This window comes from Emys orbicularis, chromosome 1 (assembly GCF_028017835.1).
Source record: "Emys orbicularis isolate rEmyOrb1 chromosome 1, rEmyOrb1.hap1, whole genome shotgun sequence".
Classification (NCBI taxonomy): domain Eukaryota; kingdom Metazoa; phylum Chordata; order Testudines; family Emydidae; genus Emys; species Emys orbicularis.
In genome coordinates, this window is record NC_088683.1 from 125,823,858 (window position 1) to 125,851,764 (window position 27,907).

Genomic DNA, 27,907 nt, shown 5'->3' on the forward strand with positions numbered 1-27,907 from the left:
CTCTATTGCAAATACCACATTGGTGCTGGCCTGTTTACATGCTACTCAAGAATTTTTGAAAAACACAGGAAAAAAGAAAACAGCAATGTTTATTTGACCTATTCAAGATATGTTTTAAAAAATGGTTTCCTTCATGAAGTGTTTACTGGGAAAGTACAAACTTTGGAAATATTTGTAAAAGTGTTTAAAGCACAGTGGAATCTTCTTATCATGAACTCAGGAATGGAAATATTAATGAATATTAATGTTATAACGTTAACATGCAGCTTCTCGTAGCTATTTCATTGTGATCTAATTGTAATTTTTGAGCTTGTAATTAAATCTTTTATTAATGTAGTTCTTATTATTACAAAAAAGTTAGAATAAAACTTTATTCACCCTACCATTTAAAGAGCAGAATTCCTATAATTATATATTTTTTCAGTATTAAACTGGAGACCAAACATTTAGGGATGGTGTGTGTGAGAGAGAATATTACATTATATTATATTGTTAGTTTATGAAATAAATATTTTGGGTTCACTTTCATTTTCCACAAATCCTTTATAAAGAGAGAATAAAATATTATATTATTGGCATTTTGAGAGAGAAAGAAACGTTTGATATGGTTTTATTGAAAATTGCACACAGATTTTGTGACACTGATTCCTGAGAGCTTTAAGATAGGGGCTCAAGAAGGTTGGCAAAATTAGCCAAACAAGATAATGAAGGCTCCTCATAAAGCTTTTTACTGTGGGGAAAATTAACCAGTTGCTAATAATTGTATGGTCCCTAGGCCAGACGGTCCCTTTGATAAGTTAACATGTACTCCTTTTATGCTCCTGGTAGGGGGTAAACAAATGCCTGAACAAATACAAATACACATAAACACAAATGTGGAGAATAGCAGTATATGTCTTAGATCCAGATAATAAGTGTGGGTATTGTTATTTAGATGGCGCATACTGGGACACTTATCTTTTAGTACACTCCATTTTCTAACTGAATGCAGTACTAATCGTGGGATTGAAAGCCATTGTAATTGTGTACCCATCTAAATGCTGACAAGAATATACAATTACATTGTTTGGAACTGAGTTTAATGTTCTCTGAATTTTATTAGCATTTATATTTACTTATGCATTAAAATTCCACACAAAAAAGAGGTCAAAATGCAAGAGTTAGAGACATAAATATCGGCCGCATCCACACCCTCAGTGTATTTTCCCCTGAAAATATTGAACAAATATATTTTATTATAAAAAGGAAGTGATAGAAATCTGAAATAAGAAAATAATGGGTTTCCATTCTAGGCATTGCTTCCCCCCACCTCCCCACTTCTGGATTTTACAGTCTTTGTAAAGCTTTTTATCACACCAAACTTTTTTTTATTATTATTATTATTATTTACAATGTCTGAATATGTGTGTGTTACTGGAAAATCTTTCCACGGTGTACTTACCACCACACGATGTTTAAACACACATTATAAAGTGGATGTAATTGTAAACACACAGAGGGACATAATTACATGTAGCAGATTTAGGAGCTAATTCTTTGCCTTTTTTTTACTCTGCATTTTCTCAACATAATTATTTTTTGACTGCAGACTAACACCCTCAAATTGACAAGCATCCATTATAAGCAGGAACTTGTTCACTAAATTGAAAAACAATGAATTGCAGGTTTATATGTGCCCATTGTCATACAGAATTACTATGGCTTTGTTCCACAAGAGGAAAAAGCTAATGATTTTGAAACAGCAGGTGACAAAACACATTCTCTCCCCCCCCCCCTTCTTCTTATCAGTTTGTTGATGAAGTCATTACGAATTGGGGCCCAGAATAGGGTTGGCCTTATTTTTAGCAGATAGACTTTTAATGAGTTCTATTGTGGAGCCAGTCATGTTGATTTTCTTACATTTTTTTTTCTCTCTTCACTCAGAAACTCCCAGTATTGAAAAGCTACTATCAAAGGACTGGAAAGACAAGCTTCTTGCCATGGGATCAGGGAACTTTGGAGAAATAAAAGGTAACATTGTCACTGTGATCCTACAGAGTTAAAATGAAACAAAAATAAAATGTGTATATATAATTAGCATTATGGAATTTCTTCATGTTTTTTGTTTTGTTTCTCATTTCTTTGTTTGTTGGCAGTGTACAATCTCCCTGTGTGATTTTTAATAAACCATGGTATGTCCTAAATGAACAAGCCACTTTCATTTATGTAAGGCTTTTGTTCCATCTTTAATTCTGTTTTTATCAATATAAGGGGAGTCTATTATAGGATTCATATAAAACCCAGCAGAGATTTTCACAGTCCGCATATTAACATAGGGTTTAGCATCCATCTACAGCAGGAACTACACATCTGAAATTGGAAGGAGATCAGAAATGTTTGCTATTGTTGGTGCAGATTGTGATAATATTGTGCAATAGATGAAAGGGCAAAGTTTTTGTAGTAAAGCATGTTCCTTTAAAGTCCTGCTGTCGAAGGAAAATGCAAAATGTGACCATTATTCAGCAGTAGTACCTTCTGTTTTGCCAAGATATTTACCCATTTTATATATGTGAGGTCATTTTAGGAAACCGGTAGTTGTTTATTTTTATACAGTATTTCTGCTCAAAATAAGTGTGTCAAACTTGATGTAAATTCCAAAGAAGCCGATGTTCCCCTAAAAGAAAACAGTGTGAGACTCCCACTTCCTACATGATAGTCAGATGGGGCTACTGTGATCATCTAATCTGACCTCCTGTATAACATAGAACTTCCCCGAATTGATTTAGATAAATTCATGGAGGCTCTTAGCCAAGATGGGCAGGGATAGTGTCCCTAGCCTCTGTTTGCCAGAAGCTGAGAATGGGCGACAGGGGATGAATCACTTGGTGATTACCTGTTCTGTTCATTCCCTCTGGGGCACCTGGCATTGGCCACTGTGAGAAGACAGGATGCTGGGCTAGGTGGACCCAGTATGGCCGTTCTTATGTTCTTAATCCTGTTTGAACTAGAACATGTCTTGCACCACTTACATCAATGCAAATCCAGAGCAGCTACATTAAAGTCAATGGAATACACCAGTGTAAAAGTGGTGTGACATCAGAATTAAGCCATCCTTATTTTTAATAGACCTAGTTTTCTGCTGTTGTTTTACTCATATTGGGGCAAACCCTGAAGTCCTTATTCAAACAAATTCCCAAAAAATTACACCAGACAGTTTTAAGGACCTGTTTCACAGTGCACAGTAATACTCAGTAAAATGTTGAAACAAAAGCTGTCAATTTACTCTAATCCTAAAAGGCAGTCTCTTAGAGAATAATTCATAGGTTTATATTAAAACTTAGTATTTTATTCATATGTTCCTTTCAGCTTGTCACTCACAAATAAGCCACCGGCACTAGCTTGCTCTAGTCCACTGACTTACACAAGAGGGAAAGTATGCCATTTGCTCCCCCCAACTTCTCTAGCTAGGGATTGTAACTCATATGAGTCCAGAATAAATATACGCATCTGGTACACTTATTTGATAACTTGATGACCAAACAGCACTTCAGCACCAAGTAGCCTGAGATATTACTCTTATTATAAGTGGGCCAAATTCTGAATTCCTTACTCAGTCTTTGCACACGCAAACGCATTTGAGTACATTTTCCTCACATGTGTGAGTCAATTGGCCAGAGAGGGCTATTGCTAATATCTCGGCTTATGTGTGATTAGTACATATTAAAAAAGTATATGATTTAAGTAACCCTACGATGTGGTGTAAACTGATTCATTAATCGTTAAGGCGTTTCAGGCTGAGGGTCCATAGATGGCTTTCATTTCAGCTTTCGATGTTGTGTTGCTGCAGCAGCAACCGCAAGCTCTCTGGAACTTCTTTAACCCTTGAGATGCTGGAGTTTTAAAAAAATTACTCCCTATGATCCTCCACTCTCTTCGGACTGAGTAAAGTCTCTGAAGCACGCTCTGTGCTAAGAAGGCAGTCTCTTCCAAATCCCTATGATCTTGTTCTGTTGGAGGGCAGTCTTTTTTCTCCCTTCCTCTCTTTCCCCTTCACAAGTTAAACATGAAAGCAGCAGCGACTATAAGATAACACGAAAGAAATTCAACAGCTCTTTCAGTCTTGCCTGGGGGGCAGGGGGAGGATGGGGAGTAAGCGTACAGCCTCAAAGAAGAGTTTTATTTGCTTTAACTTTTGTTTTTAAATTTCATATTTTGAACACAAGTTGAGTTATTGTTTCATAGCTTTGTTCAAAGTCTCACGCCCAATGCATTTTACTGGAACTGAGGTTCTATGGCTGGGGGCATGGTTATTAGGTGTTTGGATCAGGTTTGGCAGTAAGCTGTGAAAACAGGCGCTGGTTTATTTTTCCTACTGACTGCCGTGACAGTTGCAATTATTGTGCATTGTTTGTAGGTGGCTAGAAAGAAGGGAGGATACAATAGAGCATTGCCCTCTGGAGGTAAATGAATTTGACTTACAGGTTCTTGGGGGGGGGTCATGCAGGCTGATTATTTAGTGCCCAGGAATGTAGTTTTCATGCCACCGCCAGCCATGAGCGACTAGCAAACAATAGGTCAGTGGTATTGCAGCTGTATTTAGTGAGACAACATGAAAGGTGTGCAAGTTGAGCTGTTTTATATATATATACACACACACACACACACACACACACACACAGGCATTGTACTGGAAAGAAGTAATGTTTTTGCCCTGCTATGTGAACATGAGGTTATTAACAGTTTTTCAAGTGTAATTTTTAAATTCTGTATATATATATATTTGGCTTGGCAACTGCATTTAAAAAAACATTTCTCTATTAGTGATATTTGGAAACGTGTTCTCAAATAGTGTCTTTTTTTATTAGGACATTCTGTAAAGTGTACAGGACTGAAGATGTTTTGCCCAACTATTTTGTATAGCAAATAGTTTTTTCCATTTAAATGTTCAAAATTTCATTGTATTTTTCATTAGATCCAGGGGAGTTTTACAGGGTTGTGTGCTGCAGATTCAGCACTAGGTTGCTTATTGTTATTGCCTGGGTTTATGTCATTAACAGTGAATTATAGTGTCTGGTAGAGGCAAAAATCAGAGGAAGATTAGATTGCAGCAAGAATCTTTATTTTCTGTTCCTGTTATTTCTTTTAAATAAACAAATGGTAATATTTTACCAGAGGTAGGGAAGTATGTGCATTAGCTAGAGCAAGCACCAGCGACATCAGGATTCGCCAGTTCTAATCCCAACTCTGCCGCTCACTTGTTCTGTGACTTTCAGCAAGTCTTTTAATATCTCTTTCTCAATTTACCCATCTTTACAATGGGAGAAGCAATGCTTACTCATCTTCCAGGGAGTGCTCAGAGACCTAATTAGTTGTATTTCACTTTGAGATCATCAGGTGGAAGGATCCATATATGTCCAATTATAAAAGAAAAGGGAAAATTAGTGTTTTATTCTTGTAGTGTGAATGTATGTGTGTATTCTGGAAAAGTTCATTACAGTTTCATACACATTTCAGGGATATCACCTACATTTAAAATTGCGGGAAACTTCCAGAACCAGTAATATCTATAAAAATTGAATTAAACAAGTGTATCCATTGTATATTGTGTGTGTTTGTATAGATATATAGCAGAGGTGGGCAAACTATGGCTAGCAGGCCCCTCCTGTCTGACCCCTGAGCTCCTGGCCCGGGAAGCTCGCCCCCGGCCCATCCCCTGCTGTTCCCCCTTCTCTGGGTGGCAGGGCTGAGAACTCCTTGGGCAGCGCAGCTGCAGAGCCTGGCCTGACCCGGTGCTCTGTGCTGTGCGGTGGCGACGGCGTTGCTGGCTCCACCTGGGTGGCACGGCTGTAGCGCCACCAGCCACCGGTGCTCCAGGCAGTGCGGTAAGGGGGCAGGGAGCGGGGGGGGGGGGGTTGGATAGAGGGCAGGGGAGTTCGGGGTGGTGGTCTGGGGGCACTAGTGTAGATAGGGGTTGGGGGGTCAGAGGGCAGGGAACAGGGGGGTTGAATGGGGGCAGGGGTCCCGGGGGGGGCAGTCAGGAAGGGAGGGGGGGGTTGGATGGGGCGGCGGGGGGCAGTCAGGGGCAGGGGTTCCGGGGGCAGTCAGGGGACAGGGAGAAGGGGTGATTGGATGGGGGAGGGGTCCCGGGGGGGCAGTCAGGAATAAGAGGAGGGGTTGGATGGGGCAGCGGGGGGCAGTCAGGGGCGGGGGTTCTGGGGGCTGTCATGGGGATGGGGGTTGGATGGAGCAGGAGTCCGGGGGGGGCATCAGGGGGCGAGAAGCGGGGGGGGAGGATAGGGGGCAGGGCTGGGCCATACAATTTCTGAAACCCGATGTGGCCCTCAGACCAAAAAGTTTGCCCGCCCCTGATATATAGTAATAGTGGGTAGAAGAAAAGTACAAGTCTGAGGATGGAGGCTTCCAAGGAGAGCTTATTTTGAAAGTCACACAATTTTGAATCTGCTCAAAGCAAGTCAATCCAGAGTAGACTAAATGAAATTCCAATATAAGATGCCCTTTAATTCTTTTCAAAGCACCAAGCAATTAAGTTGTTAAAAACTTTTAAAATATGTATTGAATTAGTTAGATATGTTTAAATAGAAATTCTTTCTACATCCACTGTTTTTGCACATGGGTTCAGAAAAGCCCGTTGGATTAGTCATGGGTAATGCACTTTATTGGATTCAGTGAAGCAGGATGAGTTTCAGAGCTAAAACTGATCACCTACAGGAGTTCGATTTCCTCCCAGTTCAGCACAGCACATTAGCTTCCATGTAGTATAAGGTGAGAGTGGTTGTCTTCCTCCATAGCATTAATATTGGCTACAGCAGAGGCAGCATATAGGATGGACCAATGGCCTGGTGCAATATGGCAAATCCTGACTTGCTGTGTTCCACTGTCTCCACACCCGGAAAATTCTCCGCTGTTGTTAATAGTATTTCAGTTCCACCAGTGTTAGCATTGTTGGAAGTCCTATTGTAGATGGGAGGTGTCAGCTGACGCGACCCCTTCAAGCACCTGATTAGACCAGCTCTCAGCAGGTACAGTGGTAGCATTCAGTGGCCTTTCCACACTAGGTTTTCCAGTGTTGCTAACACTAGTTGGGTTGAACTGGCATTAGCAATTGTGAGAAAACTTTGAAAAACTTTCCTAGCATGCATAGGGCTTTTGTGTTAATCTAATTTATTTCCCATTTGCCAGGAGTTAATACATTTTGATATGTCCCCCACTTAACTAATTTTGAATCCGTATAGGGAATTACAAGACAAAAGTTTGAGCTGACTTTTGTTTAAAATCTTCCTGACTTTGCTTACTTACAGAATTAAAGACATTGTTTAAGAACTGTTGTGCCTGAATCTCTGAAAGTCTGGGCAAGTCTGAATCTGCATTTTTTTTTAAAGCCCTCTCTATTGCATGGGATAGTCCTCAAACAACTCTAGTGAACTCTTCTTTTCACCTCATGTAAAAATGAAGAGTCACTGGGGCAAATTTGGCTCTCAACTGCACCCGTTTGAAAGCAGGACAACTCCAATGGAGTAACTCCAGATTTAAATGAGTGTAGTTGAGAGCAGGATTAACCCACCATGCCTAATCTTAATGCACTAAACCCATATATATGTCACATAGACATTTATTTTTAAGCAGAAGCTCTGTTCCATGTTGTATGAAATATCAGTACAGGTATTTATATTAAACTATGTTTGATATATGACAAAAGTGCATTTGATGAAGACTTTAATCTTGCTTGTGTGTAGTGAAGTCGGGGCATGGGGGTATATTCAGTGAACAGTCTTATGACTGCCAATAATGGATTAAAAGAAATAATCCATTCAGTGATACTATAGCTCATCAGAGTCGTGAATTAAAGACATATGTTATGTAGATTCAATGTATGGATTAAAACGGATAATCTGTGAGGTGACACACAGAATCTTGAGATAAGTGGGCTATGCAGATTCAGTATATGGATTGTGACGGATAATTCCATTTAAGTAACACTGGACAAGTTGAAGACAAGTAAGCTTGGGGTAGTGCTCAGGTTATGAGCAGTAATCCAGTGAGTGACATGTTGGATCTCATAATCTGTAAACTGAAGACAAGAGAGCAAAGTATTCCACATTTAGATGTGGGAAAGGAGAAGAAGGGGGGATTATTCATTGGGCAAAAACTGGGTTTAAACCTTTAACTAATAAAGCACAGATCCCCAGGAGATGTGTGAAAGCTGAGCATTCCCTTTGTAGCTGTGTGAATTTGCATTTTCAAATAATCGTTTGAAAAATGTTTGCATGTTTCTGTCAGATGTGGAACTGTGGTATTCTTTTTTATTGAAAGTGTTGTATTTGGAATAGGACAGAGAAGGAGAGTGAGAGAGAGCCATAAGTAGAGGAGATAAGATACATGCGGTGGTTGGCTTCTTAAGTATGATAAATTCAATATTTATTGCAACCTACTTGGTATCATCTTCTCTCTGTTTATTTACTTTGGTTTTTTTAATAGTATCAATTTTCTGACAGTGAGCTTTAGTCCTTTGCTGATATTCCAAAAGTGCTGGAGGGGGGAACCTGCCCAGTGGCACACTGGGAAACCTAAATTTTAAGGGCAAACTTGGCAGCTGCTGAAATAGTGTAGGTTGATCAGAATACCATGTGATACTATCAGCCGGCAAAAAAACAGAGAGTGTCAATCGAGCCACACCAACGCAGTGCCGCTTTCAGGTGAATTTGAAAGACTGAAATGGACACTGTGGCTGGAGGGAGCTATTCTCATTTGTCCCTGCAGGTGGAGGTTAGTCCAAGAAATGGAAATGGCAACAATGTCTTGGGAGGAGGCCACCAAATAGGATTGGAGGAGATACTGTTAAAATGTCTAAAAATATTAAAATCAAGACCTTTGTGACAAAGTAGTTAAAATGCTGCTTTCAAGCCATACTGGACTATTTCAGCATTTTTCTGAATAAGCATTATGACTCATAATAAATAAAAAAATCAAATCCTACTTAACCAAATTCCTCTTTTATTTTTTTAAAAGTGGAGTTATCAATAAAGGGGGAAATAGTCTAAAATCGAACTAATTTAAATAGCAAATGGTAATTGCTTTATTTTGTTTGACCATGTGGAGGCCAAACCCCTCCATTTAAACGTCATCCAGAGCGTTGGCTTAAAAAATAAAAAGGCTAAAACCAGTGTCCTCTTTGAGTTAAAAGTACATCATGGATGCGTTGATAGAGATTAATGTTCTGAGCTACATTTACCAGTCAAAAGGAAGCATATATGTGTGTGTGTGTGTGTGTGTGTGTGTGTATACACACACTTCCTTATATGCACGCACACACACACACACACACATATTTTATGCTGGGTTTGTCTTTTGCTGCTGTATAAAATTCAAAACATGAACCAGCTAGCATAGTTACAGCTTGTTGCCTGGATGGGGGAACAATGAATAGCTGCTGAGAAGTAGTCCTAATACAATGTTGTCTATTCTTTTTGTAACCTTGACAGTAAGTAACTAACCTGGTTAAATACCAAGCTTTGTTTGCAGTCTACTGTACCAAAACTTTTATGACAGCCAATATTGAATATTCACTGAGGACTTATTTCTAGCATTGCAGAATAGGTAATGTACTGGTCTGTTTCAGAATGTGCTACTGAGCAGAAGGCTATGTCCTTGTCCCTACAGAATATTCATTCTTGAGGGTAACAGCTAAAGATTATTGTTCATCAAATCTTTTAGTTCATTCCAAGCCATCTTCCTTGAAGGCTAAAAGTTTCAGACAGTACACATGCTCAAATCAAGATGAATATCCACCTTCTAGGCTCTTATTCCAAAAAGAACATACTTTATTTGTTAAAATACAGAAGAAAATATATTACAGAAAACTGTAGATAGACAACTGTTTTTTTTTCTTATTGTAAGCTATGGCTCAGCTAGTACAAATCAATCAGAAAGTTTCCTTCTATTAAGCTGATTTCACATATCAGTATGGAGTCAATTAATTTAACAAGCTAGGTAGCTGTATATTTCAGACATGCATTGTAAAGTAATGGTGGCCACTGTGTACTGAAGTTGGCTTAAATACTTAATTGAAAATGCCAGTTTTCAGATTTTTATGTCCTGGCAATCCCAAAGAGTTAGTGGTTTGAAAATCATCATGCCAGCTCACAATAAATACTCATTGTAGCTATTTCCATAGCATTGAGTTGGAAGCATACAGGGGTTTGTATGCATGTACAAACACACTCTCACAAAACTCACAAACACACAACAGTGATATAGCATTAATAATTTGGTTAATCAATGACTGGTAATAAACGTTAAAAATTTCTGGTCAAAGACAGAAAAAAGGTGTTTAAATTCCATACTTACCCCAGCCAGTTATGTCTGTTTATCAGGGTACATTTCCTGAAAGAGCATAACATAAACTCCCCATTGCCCCACATACAGAACTGCTGTTGACGTCAATGGCAGTTCCATGCGTGGATCAAGGGGAGAATATTCCCATTTAAAATGAATACTACCAGGCTTTAACACTATGATTTTAAAGGGAACATAACCAAGCTAAAATTAATGCGCCAAATCTGAAGATGACTTATATCAAGTGCAATCCCATTGGCTCCAATGGATTTGCATAGGGGGTAAATTAGTACAGAATTGGACCCATATGTTTAAAATAAATCCCTGTGTGTTTCTAGCTACACCTAAGATTACTGAAATGGAAACAACAAAAAATCAAATATACACTTAACTATTTATGCTGTTAGTTTGTTTTGCATTTCACTCAATTTGGAGAATGAAATTAGGTAGTTGATCCATTTCACTTTCCAGTTCCCGTTGCTTAGCACAGTAACATTGTGTTTGGGTTTCGAACACTGCAGGGGGAAGTTTAAATTGGGGGGGGGGGGGGGAACAAAACAGTGGTCTGCGATTGGTGTGGGGGGGGGGGGGCTGTAAAAATGTCAAGGAAAAAAAGTCTGTTCAAAGGAAGTCCAATCCTGAAGTTATATCCAGACTTGGACATAACTCCTGTTGATGCTGGTGGGGGCTGGGGCCATGCAAGGACTGTGGGTTTTGATAAACTTCCCCCTCATTTATTTATTTTAAAGTTTGTAAAACATTGTGCCTAAATTAAAGGCCCAATGAGACTATTTGCAGTGCATAAAGTTGAGAGTGACCATACGCAAGTCACTTAACCTTTGGGCCTCAGTTTCCCCATGTTTAAAAAAGTGTTAAAAGGGATAATAATGCTTACCTGCCTGCCTGGGGCTTTGAGAGGATTAATTAGTTATTGTTTTAAAGTGCTTTGAAGATAACATGAGCTCTGTACTATATGAGCTAAGTATTATTACATTGTATCATAGCAAACCAAACATGTTGTACTATTTGAGATATGTAGAACATCTTGAAATTTAATGGATTTTTTTCCCATTTGTTCCCCCGTGTACACAGGATTTGATTTTTTTAAATAATAACTATGTTTTATGATATGAACATAATACAATGTAATTATGTTTGCCAGGCTTTATACTAGCGCATTGTTTTCTTTGATTTTCTTTGAAAAACTGACACTGACAATTCAAAAGCTATTTAGGTAATTACTTTGATAGTAAACTGACTCGGGGGATAAGTTTAACTGTCTGTACTATTTTTTCCCCTGTACCTCTGATTGATAATGTTCCTAGTTATTTAACCGTGTCACAGAGATTATACAAAACCATACTGCAATGTTTTGCCACTATCCCTTTACTCTTAGAGGGTATCTGGAGGTGGGGTGGGGGAGGTGGGGGGCTGGAATTCTGATCACTTGTCCATCAGCATCTAAGGCTTATTTGACAAAAGAAAAATGTCATCGTTATCCCAGTTTCTGAGTTGTGCTCTCCAGGAAATTAAAATGAAATATTTTTTGCTGCTATGAGAGTCTAAAACCATTTGTCAACTTTCTGCTTGTTCTGTTTTGCGCAAATATGATGGGGTTCTCCTCTTACTTGGTCTTATATGTGTCCTTGCTTTAATGTACGTTAAAATGTCACTGCCACCACCAGTCTCAGACTGTGAGTCAGAGCTGAGAATGTGTAATAATTTTAGTACTAAACAATATTGTGGATAGTGTCAATTTGGGGTGAAATATAGATTTAACCTTACAGAATAGCATTAACTTAGTCCTCCATTAGTGCTGCCTGCTGTGGCGGTCGAGTGCTCATTGTGACTGTGTCCACAAATATGTTTTGTTCCCAGTCCCTTCCTTCATGCCAATAGAGAATAAACAGAGGGGTCTGGATGCAACTAGTCTTGGGGTTTGCTTTGATGCCTATATGTGTGTGGGCTTGTTTGATAAAGTTTCTGGTGGAAAATCCACGTTGTGCCACTGCAGTGCTACGGAACAATGAGAACAGTGTGTCCACCTAGAGCAATATATCCTGAACGGCCCGTGACCTGGTGGTTAAAAAGCTTTGTTAAACATGAAATGTGCATTTGTTGCGGATTTGATGGTAATTCAGTGTAATTTTAAGGGCAGTCATCGTTAGCCCACTTTCCTTTTCCTTTTCAATACTTGTATGAAATAGTCTAACTCATTGTCAATTTGTACATTGCCACAATGGGCTGTTCCATTTTTTAATCACTATACCATGGTGTAGACTTAAAGCACTGAAATCATGTGAAGAGTATATGAATAGTATAGACTTGTCTCCAACAACCAGAGCCATTTTAAACTCAATTATCAACAGGACTAGCTCTGAGCAAGTTTAATAGGCAAGCTGCTGGAAGTGGCTGCTGGGGCCAACAACCTGTCCACAGTAGGGTTCCCAACATTGCTACCAGCTTCACTGATGTTCGCTATAGTGAGAGCTTTTTGTAAAAATTCTGAAGAGTTGCATGACTTTGCAGTTGCCTCTACAGTGTCTTTGATTGCATAGTTGGTAACATAGTAAGATATAATATTGAGGTAAATTTAAAAAAAATCTCTAAAAACTGAAATCATATTTAGTGACAATGTCAGCAGTCGTGTGCATGGTGGTTAATATCTGAACCTCCTCATGTTGCATTTTAAGGAGTAAATAGTAGCAAATAAGACAAAGTGTCACTTTTTCGGCTTACATGCTTTTTGCATGATCAGCAGAACAGGCATGTACATGAAGGGAATATGTTTTCGAGTTGTTACATCCACTTACATAACCACTTTCAGTTGGTATTGAGATTGGTTTAATAGCAGCAGTTTGGGCCATCTGGAGCCTGGTTTATACTACAACTCCAGCTAATTTTAAAATGAGGTAGTAGAATCAATTTTAAAACCAGTTAGAATTTTAAGGGCTATTTTCCCAATGTAAATCAGGCCATATTCTTGACCAGATATCATTTCTACTTGTTCTTTAATTCTGAGCAATAATGATGATGAGCATGAGGGTCAGTTTTCAAAGGCAGCATTATATTCAACACGTATTTGTTTTAAAAGTAGATGAACAGTTGTTATAACTCTGTGCACTACCTAGAAATGAATACAAAGTGCACAGAAAAAGTTGATTTTGTTGAATACATATCGCGAGTGACCAAAATGTGTCTTTGACAATGGTTAGATGGTCAGTGTGAAATATGTCTAAACCAAGCTCTGAACCCATCTCTAATTTAACTGTGCTTCTGCAACTTGAATAAAGCTGTCGATTTCTCTTTGGGAGAGATTTCTTGCTCATGAATGGATTAATAAGATTAAGAGACAGTTCGGAAAAGTTTAGATGTGTCTGAAATTAGGCAACTGTCTCTTATTAGTGCCAGTGTGATGAGTGTTTTGTCTCTCTTAGGCAACGTGGTCTGGGCTTAGAATACAGAACCGGGTGTCAGAACTCCTGGGTTCTCTTCCTAGTTCTGCCATTGACTAACCACATGATTTCTATCAGTTTACACACATGAAATACTTCTCTACTTCTAAGAGTTGTTGTGGGATTTATTAATGTTTTCTGAGTTCTTTGAGATCTTCAAATGAAAGGCATAGTATAAATTCATATTACTTGATCAAATCATATTAGTTGACTGTCTTTGACAAATATCACAATTTTTTTTAATGAGTTATTTGACAAATATTTGTTCGTGCCTGTCCCTAGCTTAGAACTAGCCAAATCCACACATACTCCCACCCAGCCACCCCCTCAGTAAATATTTTGAATAAAATATTTGCAAACACTTTTTTCAGTGTTCAACCAGTGTTCAACCAGATTTTGATGTAAATCAAATAATAATTATTAGATTAATCTTTTCAGTGATACAAAATATTAAATGTTTCTTTGCAGCTAAGATCACTGGGCAAGAATAGTCCTTTAGGATAATTTAATTTGTATAATTTAGAAAACCTGCACATCCCCCCCCCACCACCACCACCCCGAAAAATAGCTAGGGAATGGGTGGAGTTGTAATAGACACTTCTAACTAATTGCATGTCCAATGGCAAATGCATGACTTAAACTAGTGCTTTGTACCTCATGTTTGAAGTGAAAATTGTAACTTAAAAGTGTTTACTCCCCCATTCTTAGTATATTACCATAAGCTCCCATTCTTTCTCACAAGTTTAAACAGAACTTTAAAAAAGTTCTATAGTTTCTGTTTCATTGCATCTCTCATGTTTGCAGCATACCCCCATGGATCTTTTGATAGTGTTAGCAAATATTGTCCCATCGATAGTGAGAATATTTTCCCATAGATCTCTTTTATTATGGGGTTTTAATAGGAAGCTCAATCAAGTGATATTACTTTTGTACCAAAAGCCTGACCCTATGTATTTTCCCAGGTACATGTAACTGTCTACAAGTACTTAAAAGATCTGGAATTGGTTAAAGTGGAATGAAGGAGTGTTGCTGGGAGCACTGGATGAAAATAAATGAATTTAAATTAAGCTAAATATCACAAAAATATCTCTAATGGTGACATGTATTAGATTGTGGAATTATCTTTCAAAGGAAGCAGTAGATGACCCACCATTTAAGAGGGGAATACTGTGTCCAGTTCTGGTGACCACAATTCAAAAAGGATGTTGATAAACTGGAGAGAGTTCAGAGAAGAGCCACAAGAATGATTAAAGGATTAGAAAACATGCCTTGTAGTGACAGATTCAAGGAGCTCAATCTATTTAGTTTAACAAAGAGAAGGTTAAGGGGTGACTTGATTACAGTCTGTTAGTACCTACATGGGGAACAAGTGTTTAATAACAGGCTCTTCAATCCAGCAGAGACAGGTATAACACGATCTAATGGCTGGAAGTTGAAGCTAGACAAATCCAGATTTTTAACCGTGAGAGTAATTAACCATTGGAACAATTTACCAAGGGGGTCATGGTGGATTCTCCATGACTGAAATATTTTTTAAATCAAGATTGGATGTTTTTCCTCTGCGACTTATTCTGGGGAAATTCTTTGGCCTATGCTATACGGGAGGTCAGGCTAGAGGATCACAAGGTCCCTTCTGACCTTAAAAATCTATGAATCTGTGAAATCCAATCCAGAAAGTGCTGGTAAATATATTGTAGGGAAGATTCCTGCACTGGCAGGGGCGTGGACTAAATGAGCTATTACCAGTAGCTCTTTTCATGTCTGACTGATAGTTGGCTATGAGCATGGTTAGTGTAGTCGCCAGTTTTTCTTTTGTTGAATTGGAGAGCGTTGGTGACATTGGCAGCAGAACACTTCTTGTATTTGAGAGGGGTTTGTGTGGCAGGGCTGTCCCAAAAGCAGACTGTTTTAAGGGGAGATATCTAGACAGAAGGCTTATCCATTTCCTCAAACTTTTTGGGAAAGAACTTCATGGGCTCCGATTTCTGTAAGGGAGGGGAGTTTTGCCAGGGTTGTGTTGAGTTGGTGGGTGCTGGTAGATTACCTGTGAGTATATTTTATTATTTAATTGATCATCTTTTCAATTCATGGCAAAGGTGCCATTGTTGTACATAGTTTTTGATTAATACATTTTGATTTCTCTCTGATTTGTGGGGCTCTTACTACACCGTCCCCAGATCCCCTCTCATTCCTTTCTGGGTGAAAGGAAACCTGCTGTGGGGAAAAAAAATTGGATGGTGGTAATCGGTGCCTATTTCTGGGAAAGCATGAGCAGAACATATTTCTAGTGCACTTGTAGATAATAGAAATCTGGTGTTTGTAAAATAACATAGCGAGCAAGTTGGGTTAATGATGGCAAGTGGCACAACCTCTTAGCTATTTCTACTCTACACTAGACTTTAAAAAATTCTTATCAGTGGTAGCAACCCTGGTAACAGCTATTGGCATTTTAACCACTGTATCATCTAACCCTGATCAGAGCAGAGCTGGGCGACATGGCAGCTAGAATGCTGGCAGCTGGCCTGCCCTGGGATACTAAAGAGAAAAAGGAAAAAAATCTAATGTGCATAAGATTTCTGTTCTTCAGCATGCCCATTTGTACAATGGGGATGATAATACCTACCTCACAGGGGAGCGGGTTTTCTGTTTTGACAGAAACATTTTCAAAACAGTTGGTTGTGAACCCTGTGAAATGTAAACAACTTTGAAAGTTTTCACAAAACTGTTTCTCCATGTTTCTATCCGCTCTACTAAACAGGCTACTGAAAGAAAAGCGGGGGGAGCAGGGAAAGGAAGTATTATTAACCCCAGTTTTACAGATGGGTAACTGAGGCACAGAGAGAATAAATAAGTGACTTCCTCAGTTACACACGAAAATAGTGGTAGAGCAGGGAATTGAATGGTGCCTTAATCATCCTCCCTGTCTCATTTTTCTGTGAAGTGTATGTCCCTAGTTTTTCCAGAGCAATGCATTGCGATATGCGTTGTGATTTTGCATATACTGTACTGAAATTCTGTTTATACTGAGACTGCCATTTAAAAATTACCCAGCTCTCATTTCTCTCTCTTTCCTTTACCTTTTGTCACTCTGTGATGCCCAGGGACTCCAGAAAGCCTAGCTGAGAAAGAAAGGCAGCTTATGGGTATGATCAATCAACTGACCAGTTTGCGTGAGCAGCTGCTGGCAGCTCATGATGAACAGAAGAAACTGGCTGCATCACAAATCGAGAAACAACGCCAGCAAATGGAGCTGGCTAAGCAGCAACAGGAACAGGTGAGTGATTATTATAGCAAATCTCATTCTAAGCTCCTATTCATTGATGTTTAACTTTCCAATAGTTTAGCTTTGAGGGCTGAAATTTCTCAAGTTTGTTCTCAGCCCAGAATTAATTTTTTCTTTTGTTTTGGGGTATGGAAAGTTGGGCAAAAATATATCGAAGCATTATTTTATTTTTTGTAGTGTTAAAAAATGGTGGTTTTTCTACTTTTCAAATAATTATCCCACTATTTTGGGAGACAGAAACTCAAAATATTGTTTTGTTTTAGGAGTGCAAATAAAAACACAAATTCAGCCCTGCAGAATGTGCCTGTGCCAATGGTCACTTGAAGTCAATGAGGTTGGTTGTGCATAACAGCAAAATGTGGCCTTTAGATAGTGCAGTACCACCAGAAAGTGCAGTTTGTGAAGTTTGAAAAGAACTGAATGAGAAATACATAAAATATAAACCAGTGAACCAGTGTAATGCTTTTCTTCCCCATTTAAGAGACTGATTTTCAGCCCCCACAAATACCCGCATCTACCCTTTGCAGGCACAAATATGTGTTCACACTTATCCATATATGCATATGTTAGAATTTGCATGCAAAACCATCCCTTTTCCCAATACTTTTTCTAGGTACAAATTTTCACAAAGTGAAGGCACAGGTATGTGTCTGCGCAGCTTTGTGTAGACAAAAATTGAGGGCAAACAGAAACCTGGCTTAAATTGTGCCCTAAGTGTGTGCTGAGTGCTGTTATCCAGATACACTGTCTTGGGTGTGTGTCTAGCTCTAGAATTCTGCATCTTGAAATAAACAGATTTGAATTTATTTGATGGGTTAGACATTCCATATGTTATTTCTTGAATGTATTTCCTGTAAACATGGGGAAACAGTGCATTTATTTGAATGTCTGATCAATTACAGTTCTTTCTATTTTTTTTAAAAAAAGAGTAAATTAACGAAAACACCTGTATGACTTATTTGAAACTCACAAAAGTCTGGAAATGCATTCATTATTGCCACCACTATGGTAACTCCACCACATTGCATGTATATAATAAAGTATACCAGTTGACAACATACAATAGAAAACACTACATTATGCACAAGAGGAATTGTGGTTGCTCTGGGAGCTATGTCTTTGTTTTTACTGGTGCTTGGATAGTTAAAATCTCATCCTTAATGCTGCATATTGTGGCTGAGCTGTTCTGTGGAATTTCCATCTCTTAAACATAAAACCCTCACAGAAGAAGAAATTCTTTAAGGGACAGCAGGAGAAATGAATCATCCCTTAAATTAGAGTAGCCCTTTCACATTGTTGCTGGTACATAGACATAGATGGAGAGGCATCACTGGCAAGATCTTTGTGGCAAGACATCCATCAGGACCTGTACCCTTACCTGTAGAGGTCGCTATTGTTTTAATACCACTGAATAGTCCAAAAGAGAAAAGGAGAATAGAGCGAGAATGCAAAAAAAAGAGCAATAAAACAGTCCCACAGGATAGAAATCCTTGTAGTCATGCATTATATACAAACTGATTTTTATAAAAAATATAAACTAAAGTATTTATTTAATCATTAACAGTGAGCCTCCCTAAACACAGAGAACTTTTTTCTTTCCCCAGGCTATCAAATCAGCTACAGATAGGAGTTTTGTATGCTACTAGTTTAATAAATGCTACTAGAAATTAAAACTTTATTTGGGGGGAGAAGCTCATCAGTTCTCCCCTCAATAAGTGGGTTTTATTCCCATAAATGTTGAGACTTACATCAGGGGAAGAATACTCCCCCAACAATGCTTGCAATGCTCTGTTAGCAATTCACAAGAATGGAGCTGTTCTGAAATAAAACTCTTGTAGAATTTAAACAAAAAGATGCTTTTTAAATTTAGCGGCTTATTCCTCCTCAGCTCTGTAGCTCTGTAGGTCTGTCTACACTGCAGCGAAGGGTGTGATTTGCAGCTTGTATAGCTCCATTAGCTGTTATCTAGCTAGCCTGATAAATATAGAAGTGGGGATGTGGCAGTGCAAGTTCAGTGTGGGCTGTACAAGCCCATCTGACCTCCTTTGGTACATGCTTGTTTGTGCAGCTGACGCTAAAGCTTGCACTGCATTTCTAGTTTTAGCAAGCTAGGTAGAATAGAGCTAGCATGGGTAACACCTGCATATGCTGCAAATCACACCTGTGGCTGAACTGTAGACATAATCTTTGAGTCAGAACTCTTTTTGTACCTTCTCATCAATTGTAAATGGGATGTGTCTCACAATCATCTTACTCAGTTGAGGGGGAAGGATGGTCTTGTGATAAATACACAAGACACTGAATCAGGAGACTTGGGGTCAGATCTTCAACAGGTATAAATTGGCACACGTACACTGAAGACACAGTGGAGCTATGCTGACTTACACCAGCTGAGGATCTGGCCCCTGGTTTCTGTCCGTGGCTTTTCTGGACATTGAAGCACTTAGTGGTTAAGTGAATTGCCCAAAATCAAGTACCAATCTCTTTTTGCCTCTGTTTCCCTATCAGTAAAATGTAGATTATGCCTTTCTCCTGCATTTCATATTTGTAAAGTTCTTGGAAATCCTTGAATAGTAGATGCTATAGAAGTACTGGGTATTCTCTTCTTTGCTTCTTTTTCCTCTTCCTCTTATTTGATGTCTTCTCCCAAGTGCTCTTCCACCAACAGAAAGGGGCAGACAAGCAGTATTCTTTAAGACCAGTGGCAATACGATTCTATAAAATGGCTAATGAGAAGGCATTCATGTATCAGTCTATCCCCCCTCTCCCGTCAGTTCTGACAGTGTTGTCCCCGAGGTTCACTTTTTCATGAACTGGCACTATCATGATGCACAAATGTGAGCCTCCTGCCTCTGTGGCACATCAAGCTGCTGCCACCCACACACCACAATGGCATTAGCTTAACAGAGTGGTGTCAAGAACTAAGAAAGGTGGGAAATTCCTATGTAACAATTCCAGGAGTGATGGTACAAATTTTACATTTGCAATTTCTCCACAGATTGCAAGACAACAGCAGCAGCTCCTGCAGCAGCAACACAAAATTAACCTTCTTCAGCAGCAGATCCAGGTCAGAGATTATCACCCTACCTATAATTCCTAATTTTCACTTTTCCCTTCTTTCTTCCAACCCCCTTCAGTACAGCCAGAGTCTTTGTAAGAATCTGTACAGATAGATGTTGGTATTGTATTTTAAGAAAATGGATAAGGTCGTTACTTGCCATTAAGCACTAAGGGTGGGATTCAGCAAATCCTTACACTTGTGATTAACTTGACACATATTGGAAGCACCATTCACATGAGTAAGGGTTTGCAGGATCAGACCTTGGAACAGTGGCTCTCAACCTGTGGCGCATGCCCCACAAAAGTGTCTGTAGTGTCTCTTGCAATTGTTGGGTGGGGAGTTACAGATCTCCAATTCTATCTTGAGTCTTCTGCTGAAACAGTTTTGCCCAGTTTTTTGCAGCCAAGTTCCCCTTAGGTATCAGGAGAACAGCCTAAAGCATTTAATAATTCTAGAAGGGACTCATTTGAAGCAGGAGCCAGCGAAAGGATTCTGGAGAGCAGCTGAGGAGGTGAGGTCACAAGTGGCTGTGTGCGTGCTCCGTCCGAAGAAGATTGCTAACTCTTGCACTAGAATGTTATGGATGTAATTATATTTCATTTTCACCTGATATTGCTTAGTATTTAATCTTGTTTCTTCATCTTCCTTCCTATGGTAGTATACATTTTATGCTCTGAGAGTCAATATCATGTTGTATTTAAGAAGCAAAAAGTTTGTTCCTGCTCTCTGATGTTCCAGTGCACATCATCTAGTTCCTAAAATCATTGGTTGTACTTGCTACTAGAGATGGATCCAAAAACCCCAACATGTGAAGAAACTTTGGGACTGGACATTTGTGGCTGGATCTGATTTCTATAATCAGATGATTCAGCCTCCTAGATCCAAAAAGCCTTGAACTTTGAGGAAAGTTTAGATCCAGATCCAGTCTTTATGCCTCGGGTCCATCTTTAATATTCAGCATTGCATAGCAACTGGTTTTGAGTGGCATGAGCTGATTTGCACTGTTAAAAATGTGTGTAAGATACAGGGCTGTGTGTAGTTCTTAGATGAGCCATTGGCAGCCGCACTAAAATCAATAAGGTAGCATGGTGTGTAAGTCAGAGGATACCTTGGCCCCTAATAAATGCATTGCTATGCTCCATCACACGATCATTTCAAGATGTCGCATATCAACCTGAACCCAGAAAAAAATCATTTAACATTATGCTGGGTTTTCTTGTGAATTAAAGTTTAAATCATGCTCTTAGTGAAATTAGTGTAAATCTGTTGACTATAGTGGAGTTGAACGGAGAAGAAAATTTAGACTAAGATAGTTAGGTATTGCAATCTGGTGGTGAAGTACAATAGAAGGAAACTGAGTTTACCTTCCTTTTGAAAAGTTGGGAGGCAAATAGGAAAGGGCAGACTGCTTTATATAAAGCAAACTCTACCACTGGCATTGGTCATCTTTGATCTAAAACTGAAATCAATCCTGCACTGTTTTGGAGGATTGAACATTTTGGTCAAGTTTGTTTCTTAATTTCCACAGTTCTTTGTTTCTTCTTCTCACCTTTATTTTTGGGGACGTATGGACAGAGAGTGGTGGGTGCCTGACTGCCTTCTTTGAGGAGGCATTCTGAGGAGGCCAGTTGCTTTCCTATTTCTGAATGCTGTTGTTGACCATATAAAATACAGCACAATATCCCATGGCTCTAAATTCTGTATATATTCTGTATTTGGCATGAAGCCAAAATGTTTGGGACTGTTGTTGTATTATAAATTTTATGAGGGAGGTAGGATGGCATTTTTGCTGGTATTGGAGGGTATCTTTCCTTTTTGAGTATGTCAGGCGAGAAAAGTGGACAGCTGGGAAAAGCTGTGATTGGATATGGTAATAAAAGGGCAGAGGTGGAATTTGTAATTCCTTCTCTTACGGCATGCTATTGTGGCTGTGGGTATCAGAGGGTTTTCTGGACTTGGACTACAGGTGTGTTGTTAGATTGTGTTTGCTAGACTCCACCACTTTACGCTTCAACTCAATCCACTGGCATGTGTTAAAGTCTACATTGCCTTGTCTATTCTAGAATCTTAGAACATGTTAGTTAGAATGTGGTAGCTAACACGTTCTGACAAGACATCATCTCTCCTGTACCATGACAAACTCTTGGACTGGTTTTAACCTGAATTTAATGCAAATTTAAAATGGGAATGGAATATATATTTATAAATCTTCCTGTCAGAAGAATGACATCTCCACTTGGCAGTGAAAAGGAGTTTTAAATAAGGGTTTGCACGAGGGAGAGGGGAGGGCCTGGGGTCTTATAAACATAAAACATTCAAACTCCCAGGCTGTTTGAATTGAGGAGCAAAGGCAGTACTCATAGGGGTGATACCATTGCAACCTGACACTATGCTTAGTTCCCTCAGTGGGAACAGTTCCCTCAATTGGGTTTAGATCAGGACCCAGCTCAGCTTCCTTTTTGTTGTAGTATTAAAAACATATCTCTTTACACTACTTATTGTATCTCTTTTTTTTAAAATTTTCTTGTGTGTTGTGCATGTGAGCTTGCACATACTCCTGTTTTTTAATAATAAAATCAGCTTGAGCCCAAACTTTTGCTTGAGTAATAAATTGAGGTTTTAATCTCTTGTTTGTAAAGAAATATCTGAAGTTTACATGGGTTTATAACCATGGCACAATCTCTGAGTAGCTAGATATGTAATAATTTATAAAGCATCTCAAATCACTGTGGTAAGTAGATGCTATAGTGTTCTGTTTGTTCAACAGCATCAGGATTTCTCTGCCCAGACCTCTCTGTAATCCCTCAGTCTCAGTTGCAGAAAATTATGGGCCAGATCCTCAGCTGGTTTACAACAGCATAACTCCACTACAATCAGTGGAGCTACACTGATTTACATTAGCCGAATAACTGGCCCTATCACTTTAGTCCTTTCATAAATGGTGGCAGGCAAAGTACCAGACTTCTCATATAAGACAACTTATAATGACACTAATCTTTGTTAAAGAGAGTCTTGAGATTGGTAGGCCCAACTTGGACCTATATAGTTTTTTCTTTATGCCGTTTGTTTGTTAAGTGCATGCAATTCTTTGTGTTGGTGGAGAAATTTTTTTTTTTTTAAATCTTTATTGCTGCATCTTTTACAAAAGTCTGAAAAACAATACAAGAAACCATAACATGACAAGTGATGAGAGAGAGGAACCAGATTTCAGTTTTAAGTTTCTATTTATGAGCCCAGAGTAAGAGGGGAAGTTGTTTTTGTAAACAGTGAGTAAATTGCAAATAATAATAATAATAATTAATAACAATTTGACCCTGTTTCTTTTAAGTGTAGAGTGTAAAAATGAAATATGTCTTCACCGGGGTACTGGAAAACACAGATTGAAAATGAGATATAGAGCCTTTCATCTCTTGAACCCTGACCTAAGTCACTAGTAAATAAAAGTCAACTCACTACTTATCTGATACTCGTTGCTGGCTTAGGAAATGAGTTGGTGACCTGTCTCAACCCATTGTCTAGGGATATGGATTAAATCGTGATCCTATTGAAGTCAATGAGGGCACGAATTTACCCGGGGTGCCTACTTCACACAAAACACTATCCGAGCTGGCACCCTTCTTTAGGCAGCTACATCACAGAGATCAAGGTTTGAAGAGACATGGAGACATCTCATTCCTCTAGAGATAGTTCCTTGGCTTCTGTCCGTCTAAAGAACTGTCACTCTAACCCCTAGTAACATGGCCCAATCCAGCTCCCAGTGAAGTCAGTGGAAACAGCCGGGTCAGGTATAAAGTTTTAAAAAAATATAAATTCTACTACTAATAAAACTAAATATTTTCTTTCCATGGAATAAACGAACAGTTGGTGGCATAGAGAAATAACAATTCCAGAGGGAAAAAGTAGCTTATTCATTATAAGGAAATGGAGACAGTGGCCTGGTCACTCCACTGCATGGATTACTCAAAATGGTCAGTGAGTTTTACAACAGGTTAAGGCTGGTGGAATAAAGTTGTGACATGAAAGTCAAATGTGCACAGAGGCTGTGGTTCAGGCTTTTTGACCCTGCCCTAACTAGTCTATCATGCTTCTGTCTCACAGGGCCAGAGTTTTTAAACAAACTGCCTTAGGTTTATTGACATGGAAATGTTCCTACGAAGTTGGGATTGCTATTTGACTTATGTACAATTGAATGATTAGGCTGCAGCAATGAACCCAAACTATTTATGACAAAGGATTCAATTTACTTGAGCCAAATTTCTCTAAACTTGTTAGAGTTGTAGTAATTCCAGATAAATTATTACACACACAAAAAAATCTATTGAAATATTGTATTGAAAACATAATACCTTAAGGTTAAAAAAAAACCCTGACTGACCTGCTGATTTATGACTCCTTTCTCCGAGTGCGCTAAGTTGGAAACATTTCCCTCTCCCATTACCCTTACCAAACAAACACCAAGACTTGCAGACACAAGCAGGGATAGATTACAAGGTATATTGCCTCTTTGGAGGACGGGAAATGCTCAGTGTAACTACAGTTCAATTAAAGTATCCACTTCTGTGATGCAGAAGAAAAACATGATAACCACCTGTGCACAGAAGAATGTACCAGTCGCATGGGTATCCAACTGAAAATACACATCCCCTCTGGTTACACAGAGAGGGAATGTTCATTAGAACAGGAATATGGGTTTGTCTGCATATATGAGTTGGCGGGATTTAAATAAAAGTTTAATGTTAAACTAGTGCAACTTTGTGTGTAGACTAAGGCCAGGACTCTGTGTATGACCTCAGTTGAAGGCCACCTGTACTGCAATTTATGCTTTGGAGAAATGGATATCATCATTTTTATCTGCTTTGCAGGGTACTAATTTGTAAGGGGCTTTATATTTATTCTCCATGTGTTTTAATGCCATTTTAGAGACGTGAAAATGAAAAGGTATTTTTCTTACTGATTTCCATTTGCCCAAGTATTCAGTTCATCCTGCCCTGCTCTCCCTGGACCTGCTCTTCCAGTGGAGCTGCTACTATTTTTTTGTAACTCTCATTTTGCGTGAGCAGCCCTGATAATGCCAGCTTGTTTTTCAGAACAGTTCCTTAGCTGACTGTAGCTGCAAGAGCAAGCTGAGGAGTACTGCTCTGTTGGACCTTCAAATATTGGGCTAGATTCTGCCCTTGTCCTTCACAGCCATGCTAGGGAGAAACCCTCATCCTCACCTCCACCAGCTCCTCCATGCAGCCACAGAACACCTACTGGCACCAGCTGGCGGGCTGTCATGGAGCCAGGGCTCCCAAGGCTTCTGGGAATCCTGGTCGTTGGCAGCTTGCCTGGCAGTGAGCTTGGGAGCTGAAGTTTCCCATACTCTCCCCCCCACAGAAGACAGCCTGAGGGGCTGTCCAGGATGGATTCCTGAGGATCCACACACACCCAGCTTCCTGGCTGCCCTCCCATCATCAGCCCAGGGATTCCTCCCCGCCTGTCATTAGTCAAGGGATTTCCATCCCCCCCCACCCCGCCCCAGGAGCAGCACTGGCAGACAGGGAGATCTGGGACAGGCGGCAGCAATACTGATATGTTCCCAAATCAAAATATTCCCATTCATGGGGAAATTCTGAGGTTTGAGGTTTCAAAATCTTGAACACTTGGAATTTCCGGCAGGATGGATATCTGATTTCTGGCCAGCCCTATTAAAAAATCTAGCTATAATTTTTTTGCAGGGAGAGTGGAGGGAGTTCAGGGGTGTTTTAGCTTTCTCTGCCACACAGAATTTTGAAAACACATAGGTTAGAAATGTCACAGAGTTGTCATTAAAACAGTCCAAACAAGAAAAGACAATGGACTGATTCTACCTTTCCATAAGAATATAAAAGCAAACTGATTTCAGAATGCTTTATGTGTCGTGATTTGCCACACAGATGTTAATTTGGGTAAGTAATTTTTGTTTGTTGGCATTTGGGTATTTTGTTTGTTTAACTGCTCAGTTGAGCAAGTATCTGTTATCCAGAGTTTACAGAATGATCTTTAGCCCTAATATTTCATACTGTTTGTATGTAACAATTCTCTCTCTGTATTTCTTTTAAGTAAAACAATGAGATTTTGATTAGTTTGCTATAATGTTTCAAATAAAATGTAGGCAGTTTGGAGGCAGTTGTTGCTTGTTATAGAACAGAAACTGTATATAGCACTGTCAATTTACGTGGCAGCGTAAGGAAATGTCCCCTGCCCCAACAAACTTGCACTTTAAATTTTACTTCCGGCACAGCTCAGCCTTCCTCAGATTCTGTGCTCAGTTGGAAGGCAAACATCAGCAGTGTACCACAAGGGATCAATCCTGTGAGCAAAGAGGCTTTGTGCCATAGGTGCAGCCACTGCTGGGGATGATGGTGATGTCTCCTCTCAGTTCTTTACTATCCTGTTGATGTCTGCTTCAGGGCAGCCTCAGGACTGGTGAAGTTTCACTCTTAGCCCACTCTCAACTTTTTCTTTTTTTTAATGTGGTTGCAACTCTGCTTTGCACAGGGAATTTTTAAGGGGTAAAAGTGATTCAATCTGGTTATATGCTGTCCCTGCCCCAGGACTCCATTTCTGAATTCCTGAGGAAGGAGTGACCTCAGAGCAGTGCTCCACAGTCCCATGACCTCTTTGCAGCTTGCCGCCCCCTGTAAAGTGGAATGATGCTAATTCCTCTGTATTTAGGGGACCTCCACACACATGAGTGAGAAATAGGGACAGAATGTTGCCCTCGTCAACCAAGACATCAAACTAAGGGCCTGATCCAGCTCCCATTGAAGACAATGGAAAGGTTGTCATTGATATAAGTGGGAGGTTTGTTCCCACCCTTCTTCCTCCCTATTCGGCAAAATGCTTTCAGAGCTGGTTCAGTCCATTGAGCCAATTTGTTTTTGTTTTGTTTTTCTCCATTGCGAATATGCCTTCAAGAGTCCAGGTCTCTCTGCTAGCTGAAATTGCAGTCAAACCCAGTGGGCTCATAGACTGGGGATCTTGTGTCCAGTTTCATCATGTGTCATGAGCAGCTGTTTTCCTGCATCTTGTAAACATGGGCCTACTGGATTCACTGAGACAGGCCCATGAAGAAGTCGCATTGCAGCCTTTCCCATGACTTTGCAACCTTTTCCCAAACAACTGAGGTTGCTGGCAAAGCAGCTATTCAATTGTTTCTCACAGAGGCTCTGCAGCTGATGTCCTCTCAGTTATCATAATAGGACTTGCAGAAAAACCCTTGGGAACCTCAATTATTTAAAAAGAGAAAGAGAGAGAGGAGGAAAGGGTCAAGATGCGGAAAGGGAGGAGTGAACAAAAATCTAAGCTAGAAGTCAGAGTCTAGGCTCTGAGTGAATTAATCTTTTCCTTATGTCATCACATGTACAGCAAGTAACGTGTGTGCTTTGCTGAAGAGAGTGATGCATTTACCATAGACAATCTCTGGGTCTGCAGCTCCTCCATTATTATAAAAGTTAATTCAGTGCTAGTGAAAGATGCCAAATGGGCAATCTGTTTATTTACAGAGCAACCTTCCATCAGTCAAAGCCACAGAGATCTCTTCTAGAAGCGAGAGAGTAGTTCACTGTCAGGCTCGTCTACACTCAGGATATAGCCAAACTTCAGCAATCAGTGTAGCTGTACGAGTGCTGAGTCTAAGCGCATTCAAAGGAAAGCTGGGGTTCAGTTGTACTAGTTGAGGTTTTAGGGTTAAATCATGATTAGGTCAGTCAGTACAAACCCTGGCTTGTCTTTGTCTACACTTAGTGTAGCTGC

The 27,907-nt window shown here is 39.5% G+C and overlaps 1 protein-coding gene across 3 annotated transcripts in view; it reads left to right on the top strand.

Annotated features, from left to right (window-relative positions):
* The window catches only part of SOX5 (SRY-box transcription factor 5), a 306,808-nt gene that overhangs the window by 113,482 nt on the left and 165,419 nt on the right, over nucleotides 1–27,907 (top strand). For all 3 annotated transcript variants that reach the window (XM_065405070.1, XM_065405085.1, XM_065405079.1), the window contains exons 3-5: nucleotides 1,924–2,010; nucleotides 16,889–17,061; nucleotides 20,069–20,137. In XM_065405070.1, coding sequence (XP_065261142.1) covers nucleotides 1,924–2,010; nucleotides 16,889–17,061; nucleotides 20,069–20,137 — 329 coding nt within the window. The remainder of the gene's footprint in view (nucleotides 1–1,923; nucleotides 2,011–16,888; nucleotides 17,062–20,068; nucleotides 20,138–27,907) is intronic.